Raw genomic sequence first — 18555 nt, 5'->3', positions numbered from 1 at the left:
ATCCTATAAGCCCCTTTGTACTTCGTACGGGGCTAAAAATCTGTGGAATGTGGGCACTTATGAAAAAGTTTTTTAAGATTTTTTGAAAAAATTGAAAAACCCCTTCCCAATTTTTTGATATGTTAAATGGGCTGTGCTAGCCTTCATTTTAAGCCAATAAAATGAAAAATCGGTTGGGGTGCTCATTGACAAAACCATAAAATTGGACTTTGATACCTCGGAGAGGTCGTTTAAAAAAAAAATTCTTCTACGAAATTTCCTATCGATAGCACCATAAACGTCCGGAAACAAAAATGGTGTGTCCGATTCAAAAAAATTTCAACCACCTTCAACAACGAATACTCAAAGTGAAAAGATGGTCTTACGCCTTACCATTTTGCTATTCCCCAAGAAGATTTGTCCGAAACTCCTTACATTATTAAACATTTTCACCATTTTCATCCACACCTGCTGAGAGAAAATTTTTTTCTTGATGTCAGCATCGTATTAGTCTAGTCATTCTCATTGTTCATATTTTTAGCCCCGTACGAAGTACGAAGGGGCTTATAGGATTACGATGCCGTGTGTAATTGATGGAATTCGAAGCAGACGGTAAGGGCAAAGTGTTTGCCTATGTTCATAGATGACGAATCCGCAATAAAAATTTGGGCCGTCTGTCCGTCTGTCCGTCTGTCCGTCTGTCCGTCTGTCCGTCTGTCCGTCTGTCCGTCTGTCCGTCTGTGTATTTTACATATAACTCGAGTAAATTTCATATGTTTTTCGTAATTTTTGTTTCATTTGAAAGATAATCGAACACCGAATAGAATGTTGTTGAAAAAAAAATTAAATTTGGGTCCTTGGACTAAGGCCGCTACTAGGGCCCTATGTGTATTTTACATATAACTCGAGCAAATTTCATCCGTTTTTCGTAATTTTTGTTTCATTTGGAAGGTAATCAAAGGCCGAATAGAATGTTGTTGAAAAAAAATTAAATTTGGGTCCTCGGACTAAGGCCACTACTAGGGCCCTATGTGTATTTTACATACAACTCGAGTAAATTTCATTCGTTTTTCGTAATTTTTGTGTCATTTGGAAGGTAATCGAACGCCGAATAGAAAGTTGTTGAAAAAAAAATAAATTTGGGTCCTTGGACTAAGGCCACTACTAGGGCCCTATGTGTATTTTACATACAACTCGAGTAAATTTCATTCGTTTTTCGTAATTTTTGTGTCATTTGGAAGGTAATCGAACGCCGAATAGAAAGTTGTTGAAAAAAAATTAAATTTGGGTCCTTGGACTAAGGCCACTACTAGGGCCCTATGTGTATTTTACATAGAACTCGAGTAAATTTCATTCGTTTTTCGTAATTTTTGTGTCATTTGGAAGGTAATCGAACGCCGAATAGAAAGTTGTTGAAAAAAAAATAAATTTGGGTCCTTGGACTAAGGCCACTATTAGGGCCCTATGTGTATTTTACATTGAACTCGAGTAAATTTCATTCGTTTTTCGTAATTTTTGTGTCATTTGGAAGGTAATCAAAGGCCGAATAGAATGTTGTTGAAAAAAAATTAAATTTGGGTCCTCGGACTAAGGCCGCTACTAGGGCCCTATGTGTATTTTACATACAACTCGAGTAAATTTCATCCGTTTTTCGTAATTTTTGTTTCATTTGAAAGATAATCGAACACCGAATAGAATGTTGTTGAAAAAAAAAATAAATTTGGGTCCTTGGACTAAGGCCGTTACTAGGGCCCTATGTGTATTTTACATATAACTCGAGCAAATTTCATCCGTTTTTCGTAATTTTTGTTTCATTTGGAAGGTAATCAAAGGCCGAATAGAATGTTGTTGAAAAAAATTAAATTTGGGTCCTCAGACTAAGGCCGCTACGAGGGCCCTATGTGTATTTTACATATAACTCGAGCAAATTTCATACGTTTTTCGTATTTTTTGTTTCATTTGGAAGGTAATCAAAGGCCGAATAGAATGTAGTTGAAAAAAAAATAAATTTGGATCCTCGGACTGAGGCCGATACTAGGCCTATGTGTATTTATACTCAATAAATTAAAATTTTAGGGCTATTTGAAAGTTTTGTTTTATTTGAAAGGAACGTCGTACGGGGCTTCGTAATTGCGCTATGCGCAATTTCTAAGATGTACACATTACATAATAATTTTACTTTAACTACTTTAACCGGCGCATAGGCTTACGGTCAAAGTAGGGTGACAGACGCACTAGGGTCACGTACGCAATAGATATACGGGTTTGTACGGGGCTCAGTCGCAGCAAACGCTCCGACTGTTCTGATGGCTCGTTTTTAAACATAAGCTGAAGAAAAATTAGACTTTGAAGTAAAACACTTGATCTTTAAACATTAGGGATGTGCGATGGTTCGTGAGTCGGAACGGAAGGAGTCCACAAAAATTAGTTCCTTCCCTAGAACTCTAAAATCGAAATTGTTCAAGTTTTGGTGGATTGATTGATTCAATCAACGCACTTCAAGCATGAGTTGTATTCCAAATAGGGTACTGAAACTTCACACTTCATATTTACTACCTTACACGCGGAAGGTGGAAATCGGGGTAGATATTTTCGGTAGTCACGATACATATTCCTACAATCTGTTGTCTAATTTTGTATTGTGAAGTTTCATTTTGGAAATATTTGTTACTTTCAAACAACCAGAATCGGAAATCTGAAAGATCAGGTGAATATACCAACGAAAGCTTGTGGAAAGTGTGAAAAGTCAACAATATTTTTATCTACTGCACCACAGAGAACTTTTGATGCCACCACCTTCGTGGTCAACTTAGAACTGTCTTAACCTGTCCTTACTGAACCTTGTAAATAACAGCAACTAACCAATCGACCAGAAGATTTTTTTTAAACAACATTCACCGTCGAAAATAATCCTGACAACTTGATGCGATGTTACATTCTTATTAGTAGGACACTATCTTAAAAAGGAGTAAAATTATTCAAGCATCTCGAATCTCAACTTTTGGTTCGTGTAATATTTTTCATAACGTGGTCTTCAAACGTTGACGTTGGTCAAGAAAAGTGTACTTTTCGCCACAGAGTACAAAATATAGTAGATTGTTTGAATTTGTTAAGAGCGAACCGAAATATAAAGTTTGAAAGAACTCCGGAAATATTTTAGTCACTAAGCCCCAGGGAAATGATATTTTATTCAAGAACGTGAGGTAAAGTTAACTTTACTACACGCCAAAAACCTCAAGTTTTTGAATAAGATACCTTACTTGGCAATGGGGCAAATGATGGAAATTGTACTTCTAGTAATTGCGCCTCGATCGGTAAATTTCACAGAAGAAGTACCATTTCAATCATTTGTCCCATTGTTAAGTAATGTACTATTACCGCTCATGAAAATGTTGTAATGACTTATTTTCCAACGGTGTGTTAAGATACTTTAAAATTTAAAAAAAATTACTTTTGTGTTTAAGGTACAGGTTTGAATAAATGATTTTCTTTCCATTTTAACTATTTACTTCGCCAGTTTTTATTCTGTTACAATTTTATATACGACAATAAAGCGTGAAAGTACTTTAGTAATATTTTCGCCTGAGGCGCTACCAAAAATAAATTGGAATACATCTATACGAAAATTTCGTGTTTAACTGAGACAAATTGGATTTCAATAAAATAAACAGTTCAACAAGCGCTTGGCTATGAAGAGGAAGCTAGTCAAGGTCATGCAGTGCCTAATGGAGGTATTTCGTATGAAAAGTAGAAAATTTTGAACTGGAAAGGCGTTGGGCAGTAGTCGTTTTTCTTTAAACTTAAGAGTGATATCGCCAAAACTTGAACCAATTTTGGGGAAAATCAATACTTAGGTTCGGCGATCCGGGCGAGCTATAGCGCGTTGGATTCGTCTTTCAATTCTAGACAATACGTATCTTTTCCTTTTTGCTATTAATTGTGTACTTTTGGTGTAAATTGGTAAAATGCAGGCACATGTCATAGGGTAGGGAAAACACTTTTTTAGTATTAACTCGAGGTAGACGATTTTTTAAAAGTTGAAATGTTGTGCGAATGTGCGCCTCTAAAAGACCTATCATTAGAGTATAGGCACGAGTCGGTGCCACTGTACGTTCGGGAGTAAACAATGAAAGTATGGTCGATTTTCGCACAGTACTGCTGGCCTGCAACAGAACATTTCCGTGAAACCGACTATGGGGTGTTGTAGCTGGACACACTCACTATCATCCCACGTAAACTAAACCTCAGAAAAATTGTGTTGCATTCCAGGAAGTTGCACGAAGTAAAGAGTTGCCCAAACTTAACCAATTTTTTCATAGTTTCGAGTTCAACGAACGGCGTTAAAGTCTGATTGTGATCAAAAATTATCCTTAAGTTATGCTATTTGCATTTAGTGATCATATCATGAGGCCAGGAACGAACAATGCCATTATTCTTTGTCTATACATACCAGAGTGGTTTTTTTTCGTATGTCTGAAAATTTCAATTTCAAATCGCCTCAAAATATGGTATTAATTAGCTGATTCCAAAAATATGTTTTTTCTAATTTTTGGAATCATTTTAGTGATCCGGAAAAATCGTCAAAGTTTGTATGGAAATATATGGGAAAATTTTTTTTACATACAAACTTTGACGATTTTTCCGGATCACTAAAATGATTCCAAAAATTAGAAAAAACATATTTTTGGAATCAGCTAATTAATACCATATTTTGAGGCGGTTTAAAATTGAAATTTTCAGACATACGAAAAAAAACCACTCTGGTATGTATAGACAAAGAATAATGGCATTGTTCGTTCCTGGCCTCATGATATGATCACTAAATGCAAATAGCATAACTTAAGGATAATTTTTGATCACAATCAGACTTTAACGCCGTTCGTTGAACTCGAAACTATGAAAAAATTGGTTAAGTTTGGGCAACTCTTTACTTCGTGCAACTTCCTGGAATGCAACACAATTTTTCTGAGGTTTAGTTTACGTGGGATGATAGTGAGTGTGTCCAGCTACAACACCCCATAGTCGGTTTCACGGAAATGTTCTGTTGCAGGCCAGCAGTACTGTGCGAAAATCGACCATACTTTCATTGTTTACTCCCGAACGTACAGTGGCACCGACTCGTGCCTATACTCTAATGATAGGTCTTTTAGAGGCGCACATTCGCACAACATTTCAACTTTTAAAAAATCGTCTACCTCGAGTTAATACTAAAAAAGTGTTTTCCCTACCCTATGACATGTGCCTGCATTTTACCAATTTACACCAAAAGTACACAATTAATAGCAAAAAGGAAAAGATACGTATTGTCTAGAATTGAAAGACGAATCCAACGCGCTATAGCTCGCCCGGATCGCCGAACCCTTGTTTTCAAATTGGTTCAAGTTTTGGCGATATCACTCTTAACAAAAAAAATCGTTTTTTAGGAGACACATGTAATATGCGAGCGCAGCGAGCTTTTTGTTTACTAACGCATGTTGAAGGCTTTTTAGTAGATGAGATATTTACAGAGCCTTTTAGCATAAGTTAGGAACAAAATTTTATATTATAAACGACATCAGATATACTCCACGAAATAGTGATATTTTAAGAGTGATATCGCCAAATCTTCGAACAACTTTGGGACAAGGTGTCACGGATTTTATTGAGTTATAGCTCATTCGATTCGTTGAACTGATGCGAGTATAACGTAGTACTACGTTTAGTGAAATTTATTTTGTTGTCGACGATCGAGGTAGTGAAGTAAGGGTCTGTCAAAAGGGGCCCAAAATCGTTTTTTTTTGCAATTACTCGAGTGAAACAATTTCGGGAAAAAACGTTTTTAGCTACGTTTGAAGGCCTTGAAGAGACGCACATTTTGAGTATACTTACCACCAGGTCCATGTTCACCTGACGGTGATATTATTGACTTTAGATGAAAAAATAGGTGATTTTCCGAAGTACCTGAGCGACTGCAGTGACACAAGTCCGAGACATGGTATGTATGGTGAGAGAGCCTAGCCTCTGTAGTACTATAATATGCAAAAACATCCTTGGATAAGTTTCACTGCAAGGGGTTGGAGCGACTAATATCTGATTTTGTTCGATGTTTTGGCGATATCACTCTTAAGCCTAGTCAGGATCAAATACTTTCAGTGAAAATTTTTCACGTACTAGTCCACAAAGCTACATTCGAGTTATTTCTATCTTTCACCAACTGAACAAGTTTTTGAAAATCAGTTTAAAAATTGTTCAAGATGTTCACAATAAACGAACATCGTTCCGCATTTTTCCTCCATTAATTGTTTTTGCGAATCCACTTTGATTATTTACGAAAAGTCTGGCGTAAGGCCCTTCATTTTCTGCCAAGAAAACAAGAACCAGCGACTATTCTATTATGTTAGCTGAATTAAATTTTTTCTTTGCATCACAACACTGTTCTTTAAAGTGATCTGGGACCCCTTCAATTCTTTTGAAACAGAGACATAATTGAGTTGCCACAGGCGAAACTTTCAAAAGCGTGTACGTTTTGAGGCTCCCAAGAAAAAATCAATTCCTAAACAATTCTTGAAAATTTCATGTTAGTCCGGCTCTTGGGAGAATTGGCGCATTGAAAGGGTACGTTAGGCCGTCATAGTTTAATTGACAAAATTGCACAACTCAATCGAAAACGAGCCGTCAGAACAGTCGGAGCGTTTGCTGCGACTGAGCCCCGTACGAACCCGTACATCTATTGCGCACGTGACCCTAGTTCGTCCGTCGCCCTACTCTTACTGTAAGTCTACTGCGCCCGTAAACATCGGTAAAGTAAAATTCTTATGAAATTTGTACGTCTTAAAAATTGCGCATAGCGCAATTACGAAGCCCCGTACGATGTTCCTTTCAAACGTAACACAAATTTCAAATTGACCTAAAATTTCCTCAGTTCTATATTAACCTATATTTACCTATAAATAACAATTTACTGATAAATATGCTAGTATATAGCTCAAAATAACTATCTATACCGTTATATAGCTCAATATAGCTATATATATTTATATGGGACATTCCATGGTTGGTTGCGTTACATTTTTAAAAAATTCTTAAAATTTTAAAAATTTAATTTTTTCTTCTAAAATCAAAATTTTTTGTTCCTTTATTTCTGACCACAAAATTAACAAGTTTTTAGCATCTCAGTGAACGGTTAGAACAAAAAAAAATGTTTTTAGAAAAAAATTTCGGTTCAAAAAATGCGGTTAGTTGCGTTACATTTTTGTGACATTTGTGGAAAACTAAGTCACATGTTAACTTTTCTCCGCAGAATTTTTTTTTTATGAAAGACATAACTAATTCTAGTATTTTTAGCATTACATGACCTCGATTGGTTGAAAACTCGCAAAGCTATGGTCGAATTTTGGTTTTCTGAAAAATAGCAAAAAAATGGTTATTTGTGTACCTGTTTTGGACGATTGATTTTAGGCAATTTCGCGGATTGTAGGCCGAACGAAGTGAGGCTTACAAGCGAAAGTGCCTTAAATCAACCGTTCCAAACAGGTGCACATGTAAGTTTTCATGCAGAGGGCCGGAAACCCGAGAAAATTCGACAAATTGCCCTCATTTTCGGCCCCGAAGCATGAAAATATTATTTTAACCATATCTTCGCGAGTTTTTTGACAATCAATGTCAAAATGGCGCCAAAATACGCGTTATTATTGCAGCTTTCAGAGGAAAAAAATCACATGAAAAGGTTTAGATTTGCCTGAGTTCGAAACGTCACAAAATGTCGGAAATAGTAGAAGATTACGCAACGACGGAGTGGGCTGGAAAAGAATTTTCCCGAGTTTTGTATGCCATTTAATACCAGTTTATTGACACTCACTACCATGCTAGATATGATTTGGCTTGTAATTTTGATGGATCATAGTCAAACAATATTGGTTGAGGTTAATTTTAATGAAATTTACAGTTTTTATTTTGGTTAGCAGACAACTTAAAAATTCCATGGTTGGTTATGTTACTTTTTTGTGACATTTCGAAATAACTTATGCAAATGACAACCTTTTTCAGTGAACTTTTTTTCCCCTGAAAGCTGTGAATATTACGAGTATTTTGAGCCCCATAGACGGAGATGTGGTCAAAATAATATTTTTTTTGCTTTTTTCCTACTAACCAAACTTCGACCATATCTCCGCTAGTTATGAACCTATCGAGGTCATATGGGGCTCAAAACATTCGTATTATTGACAGCTTTCTGGGAAAAAAAAAGTTCACCGAAAAAGGTGGTCAGTTGCCTGAGTTATTTCAAAATGTCACACTTAACGTGGAATGTCCCATATATAGATATCCATATTTGGGATCGTTGAAACACCCCACACACGTAACCACTCACTTCCCACTGATCAGTGACTTTGTAAGTATCATTTTCACCGATTTATATTGATTTTACAAAAATCCAAAATGGCGGTTGACGGCCATTTTGTTAGGAGGTGGAAAGTAGTACGACTGCTTTACATTCGTTAGTACCTTTCAAACAAAATTTTTTTTATGAAATTCGGTCAAAGTTTACTCGAGATATTAATAAAAACCACCACCTTCACTGTACGGCCGAGTAGCCGGATATGAGCTCACTCCAAGGGACCTAGCTCATGCTCCGGTCAACCTAATTTCATAAACTTTTTTTTTCCTCATTGGTACGGTCAATACTTATCTAATAAAGCAAAATTCTTTAAAATCCGTTCAAATTTGGCCAACCTAGAATCAAAAACGGCTTGCCGCCCTGTACCCAGTTCACACCAGGGGTCTAACTCACTAGTCGGTCATCCGATTTCCATAAACTTTTTTTTTGTCGATCGGTATTGTAAATACCTTTCATATGACGTATCACTTACAAGTGTAGCCTTTAAACGGCCAGAGAAATCTTTGGAAAACTATTTTGACTATCTTTCAGGGAATTTTTTTTTTTTGAAATCGGATTTGATTTACTCAAGATATCGACGTGACAGACGGACAGACGGACAGACAAAATGTTTATTGCTGATTCGTCATCTATGAACATAGGCAAACACTTTGCCCTTACCGCCTGCTTCGAATTCCATCAATTACACACGGCACCGTAATCCTATAAGCCCCTTTGTACTTCGTACGGGGCTAAAAATTGTTTTTCATTTCAAAAACTGTGCTCTCTAATACTGCATACGAAATTCTCAGACAGATGGCGCGAATTGTTGACATCAAACTGAAATGTCAGAGTTCATTTTCCTTGCGCCAATAATTTAGCGGTGTCGGCGTATTATCACAACACCATTCCAACCATTCCAACGAACTTTCTGTTTATGTTTTGCTGATTTATTTTACTGGTTTTTCCATCAATATCATTTCGAATCAGGATGGCCGAATCTGACGAGGAAATGTTTGCCGATCTGGAAAAGACATTGTGCGAAGGTTTAACCACTCTACGCTTCGAAAAATCCGTTGACATTGCTGATTCCGAGATCGATCTCAGTTGTTTGGAAAATGTTAAAGATTTGAGTAAACTCAATGGTCCAGCAGTTCGAAGTAAGTGTCTTTTCGCTCTCAATAAATAATTGTTGAATGTCAGTAAGGTGGTTGATTGCTTTCGTTTTTCCGAAGCATACAATCTTTATAAGGCGTTCAAGGCATTCCAAAACAATCAGTACCTCGACTCCATTTACTTTGAGACGTTTGCGATGTCATTGTTTATGCGAATCAAATTTCATGCCAATAAAATAATGGAGGGCGAACACCATATGCCCACCGAAGGTAATAGCCTAAAATTGATCCACATTCGAACAATGAACCATACAACATTCCGAACTTCACAGATAATCTGGCCAACTTGTTAGAACAGAAACACGAAGAACAGTATTCACACAACACACAAACCTGTTGAGGACGTAGCTAACACAAATACATTTCACAGGCCCGAAATCATCGAGTACCTGGATCGTTTTCTCTATGACAAGCTGCCTCTCACGACAAACCGATTAAAAACCATTGAATTCGAGAACGGAACCGAATTGATGGGATTGTGCCGCCAGCTTCCCAACGGTGAGACGAATAGCCAATAGAAGAGTCAATGGAAATTCAATAATTTCAATTTAGAGTGGACCGTCATTCAACTGTGCAAAGCAGTAAACCCTGAAGTATTTCGCCAGAGCCGTGACGAGCTACTGCGACATCCTGGTATCATATTTATCACCCTGATTTGCTATCCAATGTCTGAGCGATTCGATCATCGGCCAATTAAAATCGCTTTGAACCAGAAGGATTTACGTAAGTCATAAAAGTAGCCGCAAAAAAAAAATCGTCATTGGAGGTTGAGGGAAGGGTAAACTTTTAGATAAGTGTTGAAAGACATGGGAGTTGTTAGTGCCGATTGAGAAGCAAAAAAATTTCGAAATTCGTGAGTGAGAGAAGGGGTAAAATTTCAGATAATTGTTGAAAGTCATGACAGTTCCTAGTACCGATTCAGAAGCCCTCAATTAATTTTCAGCAAAAGGCAAAGAGCGATTCTTCTGAAAAAACAGAAGAACGAAATCGGACGCATTTTCTATTGGAATTTTTTATATGTGCCCAGTTAGATATTCGACCCCAGAACCCAAAACTACTTTCAAAAAAATTCTTCGAAACTTCTGTGGCTAGTGTGAGGTGATCAAAAACCGAAAACTTGCACTTTTCTTACAAAAATTTCTCCAGTTACACGAGCCGTCATGGTCGTGTGGGGTGTCATTAGGAAGGTAGTTGCGTGTACTTCCGGGGCAAATAGGGTCTTATTGGGTTTAAAATTCATCCACACTGAGATAAGTCTCCCGGTGAAGATGGTGTTCCAGTGGAAGCCATTAAACTAGGTGGCGACTCATTATTGGGTGCAATAACGACTTTGTTTAATCAATGTCTTCAATGGGAAGAACTACCAGAAGCATGGGAAAATGCAGTGATAACATTGCTGCATAAAAAAGGAGACATAACAAAGCTGGAAAACTATCGACCCATAAGTCTCTTATCAACACTCTACAAGTTGTTCATGAAAATAGTTACGAAGAGGAACACCAAGAAGCTCGACTTCTACCAACCTGTTGAACAAGCTGCATTTAGATCAGGATTCAGCACAAACGACCACTTACATGTGATGAGAACGCTAATTGAGAAATGCAATGAATACAAGATTGCTGTGGTCTTGATATTCATAGACTTTGAAAAAGCTTTTGATTCAGTGGAAACATGGTCGATATTGGACTCATTAGACGAGTGCAGAGTAGACTCAAGATACTCCAACACAATTCGATATGTGTACAAAAATGCTACGTCGTGTATAAAACTTCATAAGAGCACGGAGAAATTCAGAATTGGCCGAGGTGTACGTCAGGGTGACACCATATCACCTAAGTTATTCACATCGATTCTGGAGAGTGTTTTTAAGAAATTAGACTGGAGTGAAATGGGTATCAACATAAATGGAGAGTACCTGAGTAATCTCCGTTTCGCAGATGACATCTTCCTGATGGCAGCTGATGTAGATCAGGCGCAAATTATGTTGCAACAGCTGAATGAGGAGTCAAACAAAGTCGGCCTCAAGATGAATTTGTCATAAACGAAAATCATGACAAACATTGACGACGACAGAGACATTAAAATCGGTGATACTGTCATTGAACGAGTCGACAGTTATGTGTACCTAGGTCACAAATTGAAGTTGGGTCTAGACAACCAAACTGTAGAAATAAAACGGAGAATTGGTCTAGCATGGGCAGCGTACGGAAAACTCAGGCTAATTTTCAAAAGCAAAATGAACAATAGTCTGAAACGTAAAGTGTTCGATACGTGTGTCCTTCCTGTGCTCACATATGGAGCGGAAACGTTAACGTTAACAAAAACTTCCGAAAATAAATTAAGAGTGGCACAAGGAGCTATGGAACGAAGTATGCTTGGAATTACGCTCAGAGATAGAATGACAAATCAATGGATTCGACAACAAACAAAAGTCGTTGATGTCATGGAAAGAATAGCATCTTTAAAGTGGAGCTGGGCGGGACATATTGCAAGAAGGACGGACGAACGTTGGACCAAAAAGATCATGAACTGGAGACCACCTAAAACACGACCTAGAGGTAGACCACCAGAGAGATGGAGTAATGGTATAAAGAGAATTGCAGGCGCAAATTGGCAACAAGTGGCAACTAATCGTTCGGAATGGAAAAGAATTGGGGAGGCCTACGTCCAGACAAAACGTACATGGTTGTTTGGGGTGTCATTAGGAAGGTAATTGCATGTACTTTCAGAGCAAGAAGGGTCTTATTGGAAGCATCTACGATGAATTATGAGAAGTTGAAAGGTTTAAGTGCTTATATTGAATCGTAGATGCTACGAAACTTTCGTAAGCTCTACTTTCCCTGAAAGAACATGCAATTACCTTTCTAATGACACCCCACACAACCATGTACGTTTTGTGTACCTCGAGAAATTTCTGTAAGAAAAGTGTAAGTTTTCAGTCTTTTTTCGGTTGAAAACTTCAACTGTACATATCTCAGTGTAGATGAATTTCAAACCCAATAAGACCCTATTTGCCCCGGAAGTACATGCAATTACCTTTCTAATGACACCCCACACGACTCTGTACGGCTCGTGTACCTGGAGAAATTTTTGTAGGAACAGTGCAAGTTTTCGGTTTTTGATGACCTCTTACCAGCCACAAAAGCTTCGAAGATTTTTTTTGAAAGTGGTTTTGGCTTCGTGGGTCGAATACCTTTCTAGGCACATATAAAAAATTTCATTAGAAAATGCGTCCGATTTCGGTCTTCTGTTTTTCAGAAGAATCCGTCAAAAGGTTAGCGATGTTAGAAAAATTTGGCAGCACTTCGTCTAATTTTCGGGCTCGCCAAGAGACACAGAATGAAAATTTTAGTTTTCTAGTCTAATAGCTGCCCGCCACGTCATGTCCTTTTTGAATGTCAACGCAATTTCCTATCAACATTTCTTTGCGTTTATCTTTCTGCTTCTATATGCTACTAGTAATTCTATGAAGGGAAGCCATAGTCTTGAATGACACATAAACTAGCGCAACACATAACGCATCTCACTAACTTTTCGTTTCACCGTCAGTCATAGTCATCGTAATATTAGCAATGAATGTCCATTGCTCTTGGTGTTAGAGTTGAAGCATCAACCTGTTACAGACGGCAAGCATATGACCAGTATTATTATCGGGTCTTTTACTTCCATCGGTTGACTTGAAATCTTGTACTTCAGATTTTTAACATGCATTTTATCATATTAAGGACCATAATTATGCAGAGCTTGTCATTATTTTTGTTGTCGTTATCGATAACTGATTAACTCACAACGTTAAGCCTGGTTTTGCCTGCTTTCGCTGACATCCGTCAATATGTTCTTGTTCGAATGAATGAAAAATCTTCCTTTTCAGAGGAGTTATACGAGTCAGCGCACGATCTAACTACGAATTTAAACGCCAATTCGCACGACCAAATATCAAAGATCAGCGAAAAGGAATTTAACGAGGTGACCGTGAAATATTTGATAAAGCAGTTAACCTGTTGAAACTGATCCAAAATTGATTTTCAGACAATTGTCAGCAAATTGAAAAAATTACTCGGGCCATGGATTGTTTGCTTCAGTGGGAAGTCGATATCGTCGAGTGACGACACTGAAGTCATCGATAAGCTCGATCTATTTTTGGCGCAGAGTCAACACCAGTAAATATATTTTGTCCCACAAATTATCTGTCGTTCGCCACAACAACCCTTCTGTTGATGGAATAACTTCTCTCAGATTTTCCAAGCGACAACAGATGCTTATGTGCTTGATTGTCCGTCGTATCTATATGTTGACGAAGGAGAATGTTAAGGACGCTGCGCTGTTCATTTCCAAAACCAAATACGAATACTGGGATCTGTGGGATTTCTTTGAGGACTTGAAACTAACCAGCAAAAAATCTAGTCCGAATTCTTATCCAGTGATTTTAGTTGTCGACGAGGTGAGTTCGATAATGTTACGTCCACTCAGGATTGATCAAAACGCACAAAAAATGTCTCATGTCTTTCGCAGCACATCGACTTCATGTTCTGGGAAATGTGTAACGTGCACCAAGAATTTACTCGTGTTGATTCCATGGCACTTTTGCTGAAATTATTTTTCCTTCATCAAGACAACATCTCTGAAGGTTACTTCAATGTGAAAGGAAAGAAGGCTAGTGCCGTTATCGATCCAGGTAAAGTCAATATTACACGAAAACCATTTGCTGAGGTGCGTCTAACATCGATTAAGCTGAGTGTAGACGTAGAGCAGGCCACTGCATATAGTATCTTGCAAGACTTTTGAGCAACTGAATTTTCTGATCCGAAGGATGATCTTGCACTATGTGAATTCCCTAGAACCATTGATCCCTAAACAGTCGGTCTGATCAATGAATCCAAGATGAATCATAAATGAAAATTAATTTTTATCACAGATCGTACGTTGCCCGGGTTTGTGGGGACGATGCGTCCATTTATGAAAATTTTACCGACTGTCTCCTGCAATTTTTTGGTGGATAAAGAACCAGAATTTACGGATCTCAAATCGATGCTTGGCCACTCGGATGTTTATGTGTAAGTTATTTCGGTCGGAAAGGAAAATTCAATTACACAAACATCAATGTTTTAGCTACTGCGGCCATGGTAGCGGTGTTCAGTTTATTTCTTCCTACGAGACGTGTCAACTGTCCACCAACGCTGTGGTTTTTTTAATGGGATGTTCTTCGGTAGCTTTCCATTCTCGCTGCGGGTACAGTTTAGCGACCGCTGCACATCACTACTATCATATTGCTAAAAGGTAAATTGTCAATGTCGACCGACGCTTTATTGTTGAAAATCCATTCCATCAGTGCTTGCGTAAATGACAATCTGAACTTCGATTGTTGACAAGACCTTTTTAGCCCCGTACGAAGTACGAAGGGGCTTATAGGATTACGGTGCCGTGTGTAATTGATGGAATTCGAAGCAGGCGGTAAGGGCAAAGTGTTTGCCTATGTTCATAGATGACGAATCTGCAATAAAAATTTTGTCTGTCCGTCTGTCCGTCTGTCACGTCGATATCTTGAGTAAATCAAATCCGATTTTTTTTCCCTGAAAGATAGTCGAAATAGTGAGGCTAAGTTCGAAGATGGGCATATTCGGGTCGGACCTTCGTGAGTTAGGGCCACCTAAGTGATTTAAGGTCTTTTGGTGATATTTATGGCAAAATAAACGATGGAAATGTAAATGACACGGCAAATGATAGGTATTGTCAATACCAATCCAGGAAAAAAAAGTTTTTTAAAATCGGGTGAGTGGACCGTGAGTTAGGGCCTTAGAAGTGAAATGCTACTAGGGCCCTATGTGTATTTCACATATAACTCGAGTAAATTTCATCCGTTTTTGGTAATTTTTGTTTGATTTGGAAGGTAATCGAATGCCGAATAGTATGTTGTTGAAAAAAATTTTAAATTTGGGTCCTTGGACTAAGGCCGCTACTAGGGCCCTATGTGTATTTTACATATAACTCGAGCAAATTTCATCCGTTTTTCGTAATTTTTGTTTCATTTGGAAGGTAATCAAAGGCCGAATAGAATGTTGTTGAAAAAAAAATTAAATTTGGGTCCTTGGACTAAGGCCACTACTAGGGCCCTATGTGTATTTCACATAGAACTCGAGTAAATTTCATCCGTTTTTGGTAATTTTTGTTTGATTTGGAAGGTAATCGAATGCCGAATAGTATGTTGTTGAAAAAAATTTTAAATTTGGGTCCTTGGACTAAGGCCGCTACTAGGGCCCTATGTGTATTTTACATATAACTCGAGCAAATTTCATCCGTTTTTCGTAATTTTTGTTTCATTTGGAAGGTAATCAAAGGCCGAATAGAATGTTGTTGAAAAAAAAATTAAATTTGGGTCCTTGGACTAAGGCCACTACTAGGGCCCTATGTGTATTTCACATAGAACTCGAGTAAATTTCATCCGTTTTTGGTAATTTTTGTTTGATTTGGAAGGTAATCGAATGCCGAATAGTATGTTGTTGAAAAAAATTTTAAATTTGGGTCCTTGGACTAAGGCCGCTACTAGGGCCCTATGTGTATTTTACATATAACTCGAGCAAATTTCATCCGTTTTTCGTAATTTTTGTTTCATTTGGAAGGTAATCAAAGGCCGAATAGAATGTTGTTGAAAAAAAATTAAATTTGGGTCCTTGGACTAAGGCCACTACTAGGGCCCTATGTGTATTTTACATATAACTCGAGCAAACTCCGACTGTTCTGATGGCTCGTTTATATTTGCAGTCCAGCGGTTATCGGTCATTTAACATTAACGTACGTAAGTTACGGAGCGATGCTGTTAAGTATTATGTTGGGAAAGTCGTTTGCAAACGTGACCCAATTGAGTGATGATATATGGGAAGCGCATAATCATCGATTGGGACGGGGTAAGACTGATCTTTGAATGTTCGCTGTATGTGGCTGTATCATAAAAAAATATTTTTTTTTTTTGCAGTTTTAAAGGAGAATTTAACAGGCACAAAAGGCGGGACCGCCCTCATTAAGTATTCGCCACATTTGTCGAACGTTATTTCACAGATAAGACAGAGATGCAGCATTCCGATTTGCTTTCGTGCCATACTGTGTCATCGTGGTTTACCAGTTCGAATGGATTAATAGGAAAAACGAGAATTTGAAATGGAATCATCATGATGGATGTCGTCCCATCACAATCCAATGTAAATAAACGTGTTATCGATTCAACGTCGTCTTTCCGTGTCTGATTTATTGAAAAAAATTGTTCGATATTGGCGAGGAAGAGATTGAACGTCGCGATGTTGCTGTGTAGTTTGTCCAAAAGCTATGATACGCTCATGACGGCACTGGAAGCGAGGGATGAGGATGATCTGAATTTTGCGTTCGTTCAACAGAAGGTCTTGGCTGAATATCAACGTCGTTGTGCTTCAGATGGTTGTGACGAATCGGAATCAGCATTATCGGTCAACATAAGAGCCTGGATTGCTATTTTTGATACAAGTCGTGGCTTACAAAACAAGGCGAAAAGAAGAACCGAAAACGCCAACAAGATGTTATAGGTTGAATGAATGATGTTGTCTCTTTCTCTGGCATTTGTCTTCAATTTGTAGACGCTGGGCGCATAACCTTTTTGGACTCTACAAGATTAAAGTTTCGGTGTAGACCAAACACAAAACGGCTTTGTTCAGTGGGATACGAATAGATTAAGGTTAGTTCGCTTAGTTTGTGATTATGACGTAGGTGAAAGCACGGAGTTTCAGTGGGTATAGAGGGATTCTTTGGAAAAACAGTCTACCGAAATCGGACGCATTTTCCAGTCGACTTTTTTATATGTGCCTAGAAAGGTATTCGACCCTAGAAGCCGAAACCACTTTCAAAAAAATTCTTCGAAGTTTGTGTTGCTTTTGGGCCAAATAGGGTCTTATGTGCATCTACGATGAGATAGAAGTTCAAATGTTCAGGTGTACATATTTCATCATAGATGCATCCAAACTTCATGAGACCCTAGAATTTTAAACCCAATAAGTCCCTATTCGGCTCAATAGTATACATGTTATTACCTTTCTAATGACACCACACACGACCCTGTACGGCTCGTGTAACTGGAGAAATTTTTGGTAAGAAAAGTGCAAGTTTTCGGTTTTTGGTCACCTTTCACCGGCCACACAAACTTCGAAGAATTTTTTTGAAAGTGGTTTTGGCTTCTAGGGTCGAATACCTTTCTAGGATTTTCTAATCCGATTTTGAATCCAATCCAGGTCTAGCCGTATTCCATATATTCATCATAACAGCTTTCTCGATCCAAACTAAACTCCTCCTGTTACAAGTGAACATTGGTTTTGCGCGGATCACAAGAACTGTGGAAGCAAGCAAAAAGCATCTGCTGTTAAGTGGTTAGATGAAGTGGATGTCTTCTATCTTCTACCCATGTGGGTTGAACTTATTTTTAGAGGAAAAAGTGCTTTTTGAGTCATAACTTTACCCACTAGGAGAGACCTGTGCAGAATACATAAATTTACACAATCTGCAAAGGTTTCTCCAAGTGGGATCATGCCCGCACGTTAGTAAGCAGGCGTGACGCAAGTCCACTACCAAAAGTTAGTTAGTTAGTTAGTTAGTTCCTATGGAAAAGTGGATCCAGCAACTCCTAAACGTTTCTATAGATTTTCCTGAAATTTTGGTTATAAGCTAATAATGGTCCAAAAATAAGAATGGAATTTTCAAAAGTTGGAAAAAACCCATACCTTGGGAGCTGGAGCTTCCCGAAGTCTCCATACAAATGCCATATAAAAGCCAATTTGTATGTGTGTGTGTTGTACATTTTGTTGCATGATATGGATGGTAATGTGGTGAATGGTGTGTGTTGTTTTGGTATGTATTTCTTGTAGGGAATTGTTGTCATTAAGTATTAAGTTCCACTAGGCCGGTTCCTATAAATTTTGGGATGACAGATGTTTCCTCTGGCACGTTCTAACTTCCATCGGATTTTTTGATGCATTTGGGTTATTTCGACATGAGTGAGGTGTTCCAAGGTTGGTTCCTAAATTTTGGGATGAC

At 38.0% G+C, this 18555-nt stretch overlaps 1 protein-coding gene across 1 annotated transcript; it reads left to right on the top strand.

Moving 5' to 3' along the window:
• Positions 1 to 9189: 9189 nt before the first annotated feature.
• LOC119067718 (separin-like) lies at positions 9190 to 16721 on the top strand. Its single transcript, XM_037170835.1, has 13 exons — positions 9190 to 9492; positions 9568 to 9717; positions 9780 to 9819; positions 9878 to 10005; positions 10060 to 10230; positions 13379 to 13473; positions 13537 to 13667; positions 13744 to 13948; positions 14020 to 14182; positions 14423 to 14561; positions 14617 to 14784; positions 16267 to 16409; positions 16478 to 16721. The coding sequence occupies exons 1-13, from the start codon at positions 9324 to 9326 to the stop codon at positions 16636 to 16638; spliced, it is 1863 nt and encodes a 620-aa protein (XP_037026730.1). The 5' UTR covers positions 9190 to 9323; the 3' UTR covers positions 16639 to 16721.
• Positions 16722 to 18555: the final 1834 nt, after the last annotated feature.

This window comes from Bradysia coprophila (genome assembly GCF_014529535.1).
Source record: "Bradysia coprophila strain Holo2 chromosome X unlocalized genomic scaffold, BU_Bcop_v1 contig_128, whole genome shotgun sequence".
Lineage (NCBI taxonomy): Eukaryota > Metazoa > Arthropoda > Insecta > Diptera > Sciaridae > Bradysia > Bradysia coprophila.
The sequence above is the reverse complement of the archived record's forward strand: the minus strand, read 5'-3'. Positions and strand labels throughout refer to the sequence as shown.